Source organism: Engraulis encrasicolus, chromosome 2, assembly GCF_034702125.1.
Source record: "Engraulis encrasicolus isolate BLACKSEA-1 chromosome 2, IST_EnEncr_1.0, whole genome shotgun sequence".
NCBI lineage: Eukaryota > Metazoa > Chordata > Actinopteri > Clupeiformes > Engraulidae > Engraulis > Engraulis encrasicolus.
Genome location: NC_085858.1, coordinates 44,366,043 through 44,370,999, shown reverse-complemented (window position 1 = coordinate 44,370,999; position 4,957 = coordinate 44,366,043). Strand labels below are relative to the sequence as shown.

Genomic DNA, 4,957 nt, shown 5'->3' with positions numbered 1-4,957 from the left:
CTTGCCTGCTCACCTGTATGAATCAGGTGAGCTGGTAACAGTGGCGTTTAAAGATGCGAGGGGAGGAGTCAACAGGAGCATTTTTTCAAAAGGAGCAGTTAGAAATCATCACTAGACTGTTACATCTCATGTCTTCAGTGGGATTGTGAACTGACACATTTGATTTGAGAAGTTCAGAAAGAGGCAGCATGGACAAAAGAGATAGGCCTACATATAAACACACAGCAACCTGGATTACAATGGCAGTTTCAGTTTTATTACATTTCAGAAATATAAGAACAATTTTCAAAAATATAAAATCATTATTATATCTGTCTCAATGAGCTCATATTATGTCCACAAAACAATGACAAATTCATAAGTACTTGGTTGGCATTAGTGCTGGAACATTTCAGTCCCCATCAGAATCCCTGTCTTTTCTCTTAGTTTCATGAATCGTCATGCGCATTTCTGTTTCAGAGAAAGAGAGAGAGTGAGAGAGAGAGAGAGTGCATGCGCATGTGTGTGTGTGTGTGTGTGTGTGCGTGTGTGTGTGTGTGTGTGTGTGTGTGTGTGCGTGTGTGTGTGTGTGTCTGTCTGTCTGTCAAAGGCACTGCGTGAAACCATTAGGCAGGACTGAGAAGGCGCTCCTCATATGAAGCTGTCTTGTCATCCGTCCAGTGACGTCACGTTGCCTCCTCACATCGGCATGGTGTAGTTGGCAGGAAACAAGCCCGTTCGGCCCCGCAAACGCCCTTTGTACCACAGAGAGTCAGTGCAGTCCAGCACCTCGATGATGTCACCAGCCTTGAAGCCCAACTCATCGTCTTCCTCGGCTTGGAAGTCGTACAGGGCCTTCACCTGCGTGGGCACTAGCTGTTGCACACAAAACACACACAAGTGGATTGTAAAAGTGATGTCGTGTTTTCCACAACTCAAACATTCGGTAACACTTTACTTGATGCCGTTGTCACATGCATGTCATTACAGTGTCATAACAGTGTCATGGCACAGTTATGCACGTTTCATAAACATTATGTCCATGTCATACGCTTTTTATGACTGTTGGCCTTAAAGGGACACTGTGCAGGAAATGGTCAAAAAGGGTACTGCAATTATGCTGCTTATTGAACTTGGGCTGTCTATTGCCAAATTTGATCTTTACATGAAAGTTTACCAAGTATTAAACAAATATTTTCTAGTATGGTCCAAGTACAGTCATTTTTGCAGCTAAAAATGGCTATTTTTGGAAATTCAAAATGGCGGACCATGTAGAAGATCCCCTTTTTCATGTATGAAAAGTGCAATTTTTCCAGTCATAATGAATACTTAGAATTTGATGGTGGTGGTAAGTATTCATGAAAAAGGTAATATTAGTGAATGGGTAGCATGAATTCTGGAAATAAACAACAAAAAATCTCACACAGTGTCCCTTTAAGTGACATTCGGTTATGGCAAAGGGTTGTCTTTGCCATAAGTGAATGTCACTTAAGGCCGACAGTCATAAAATGTTTATGACATGGACATTGGACATTATGTTTATGACTTATCTATGACTGTCATGACACTATTATGACACTGTAATGACATGCATATGACACCGGCGTCAAGTAAAGTGTTACCAAACATTCCTCAGTGCATGAAAACAGGTGTTGTGTCACATGGAACATACTGTAGACTACATGAAGATACATGAATGTTATCGATTCTGTATTATATTACATCTCTAGATATTAGATAGTAAAATCATACAGACACAGACATGGCCCTACATACCAGTGTTAATTTCGTCACCTTTTTCAAATTTAGTCTTAGTCTTAGTCACAATGACGAAAATCAATTTTAGTCTTAGTCATATTTTAGTCATTGCCTTCCCAATTTAGTCTTAGTCTTAGTCTAAATGACGAAAATCAATTTTAGTCTTAGTCAATTTTTAGTCATTTTCGTCATTTTAGTCAACACACATTACAGAACTTCTCCACACACTTTTAACATATATCATTGACTGTAGAGAATAAACCATTGACTGTAGAGAATAAACACACTGCTTCTCTTTTTAACATATATCACACTGTACAGAATAAAACTTCTTCACACACTGGTTCTCTTTTTCTGTATTTTATTTTATACCAGTGTTAATTTCGTCAGCTTTTTAAAATTTAGTCTTAGTCTTAGTCACAATGACGAAAATCAATTTTTGTCTTAGTCATATTTTAGTCATTGCCTTCCCAATTTAGTCTTAGTCTTAGTCTAAATGACGAAAATCAAAAAAGGGCATTGACGAAATATTTTAGTCATAGTCATGGTTGACAAAATTAACACTGCTACATACACATACATGCACGGAAGCAAACACATGCACGCACGCGCGCGCACACACACACACGCACGCACGCACGCACGCACGCACGCACGCACGCACGCACGCACACACAAACAAGGTCAAGTCAACTAAGAGTAGGCCTACTTTATTGTCAAAAATCTATGTAACAGGGTTAGCACAGAAGTTTGAATTTACGTTGGACCAATCTCCAATGTGCAGTTTGACTAAAAACATTTAAATAAGACATTGACAATAATCTCTCTCTCTCTCTCTCTCTCTCTCTCTCTCTCTCTCTCTCTCTCTCTCTCTCTCTCTCTCTCTCTCTCTCTCTCTCTCTCTCACACACACACACACACACACACACACACACACACACACACACACACACACACACACACACACACACACACACACTGTGGTGTGACTGGCGGCACATAAGACTGTTGTCACTATGTCCTACTGTACCTGGGAAGTGGGTTCCGGTATCACCTGCCTGAATGGTTGCTGTTGGAAAGGAACCCTGGGTAGGGAGCCCGTGCCGCTGGAGCCATCCTCCAGGCTAGGCCTCTTGTTCTGGGGGAAACACACAGCACACAAAGGGGATTAAACACATCAGATGGCTGGTAGCTCAAAAAGTATTGTCGCAGTATCGTCTCAAGTATGTTGGGTGCTCTTGGATGAATGGGGTCTGTCCAATTCAACAAAAAAGGGACAATCAAGGCAACTCCGAGTGAAAACGAGGAAGCGGATTAAAAAGCCTTTATTATCTTAGGGCTAAAACATGATTAAAAGAGCCAACATGTTTCGACCGCACTGGTCTTCATCAGGGGGGCAAAGGGGGTATTTGAGTCATGAATGGCCTTCATTAGACACCACAGCCAAGCAGTTACAGAGCATATATTTCCTCTAATGTTAGAAAAGTGGGGTACAATAACTTGAATGATGCCAAAGGAAAATATGGACATTGTCAAATGTATGATAGATACTATCATAGATACTAATGTCTGGAAATGATACTGAAGTGTCATAGAAATCCTCAAGACACCACGGTTGAAGTAGAAACATAAGGGCTACACAGACAGGATGCTTATGTTTTGTAGTAGATGCATTTGACCAAGCATGTCAAAAATTATAGTAATATCATTACATGTATTATTACTTATGACAAATATGTATACAGTACAGTATGAGTGCAACAGAAACAATACACATAACAACAATAGAAAAAGTACCATCGGTTTACTGTAAAAAAACAGCAAGTTTTAAAAGTACAGGTGCTGGAGGCAACACACCAAAGCAAAAAAAAAGAAGCTTAGGCCTATTACATGACATCATCCTACGGTCCAACTCTGATTCTAATTTGGGAGGCCATAACCATAGTCTTCTACCATAGTCTCTTCCTTCCTGCATACACTGTGAGCCATTGTAATGCTAGAAGCAAACAATGTGGCAGCCTGCTCTACAAGCCATTCAATGAAGTTCCCCACCCGCTCTGTGTTGTCTTTATTGGGTCCTTATTGGGTACCAAATAAAAATTGTTTTGGGAAAGTGTCCTTACAAAGCAACTGCAAGCCAAACATGTTGGGAATTCATTATTATTATTTTTATTTTTTTTGCTAAAGAAAATGCTTATTCATGTCATAAATTGATAACCTGTGTTCATCCTGAAGTCCTGCCACATCCACAAAACAATTTCCTAAATCAGTCAACTCCCGCAATACCCAAATATTTCACATACTACACGAGTCAAAGCACAAGATAAATGGCATACTACTAAAATACATGGCCAGACTTTTACTCTCTGGAGCCAGTTTGTCCACCTCAAACCTGCCGGGTGCTGTTGTAAATCACGTTAAGCCAACAGCTAGCATGTTAATAATCTTTCTCTCAGGTCACCAGACAAGCTGAAAGCTGTCACAAGCTGCTGTCTGTCATAAATAACGTTTTGGAGTGCGCACACATCTAAATAAAACAGGTGCAGGACTTAAACACCATGAACAAAAAAAGAAAGAAGGTTCGCACACTGTTGCTGCTCCCAGATTTTTCAACACAACGTTTCGATCAGTCTGGTCTTCGTCAGGTATAGGCGACCTATCGCGTATTGTCTAGCACAGTGGTTCTTAACCTTTTTTACTCAACGCACCCCCTTTCCTGTGCCGAAGAGAAGCCGTGCACACCCAACACAAACTTCTGCACATTTATATGCACTATTTTTTTAAAAAGTGATTAATTTCAATGATTCTTGCTTGAGACAAATCAATACCTTAATGACTTAAAATGGAGACCACAACATGTTATAATTTGGTCTTAATTTGACTACAATGTTTGTATGCATAATTTTGGTCACAACCTCAACACAAACAAAATTCTGCGCACCCCCTAGAATCTCCGGCGCACCCCCAGGGGTGCACGCACCACAGTTTTTGGAAACCCTGGTCTAGCATATGCCATTGGTTTGCAATGTCACGAATGACAAGAAAAGCCAGTGGTATATATCGGGAAGGCTTTGCCCACAGCTATGTCTCCTTGCTTTTGCTTATTCCACTCCCCTGCTTATTTGAAGCTGGTTAATGTTCTGTAAACCTCTTCATATAAAATAACCTACCGTAGTAAGTGTAATGTAACACCTACAAGAGGATAAATTGTAATGTGAAT

At 40.3% G+C, this 4,957-nt stretch overlaps 1 protein-coding gene across 2 annotated transcripts in view; it reads right to left on the bottom strand.

Moving 5' to 3' along the window:
- Window positions 1-234: 234 nt before the first annotated feature.
- Window positions 235-4,957, bottom strand: part of LOC134462861 (growth factor receptor-bound protein 2-like) — a 36,397-nt gene continuing 31,674 nt past the window's right edge. For both annotated transcript variants that reach the window (XM_063216094.1, XM_063216102.1), the window contains 2 exons: window positions 2,768-2,875; window positions 235-855 (listed from right to left, as the gene is read on the bottom strand). In XM_063216094.1, coding sequence (XP_063072164.1) covers window positions 679-855; window positions 2,768-2,875 — 285 coding nt within the window. In that variant the 3' untranslated portion in view covers window positions 235-678. The remainder of the gene's footprint in view (window positions 856-2,767; window positions 2,876-4,957) is intronic.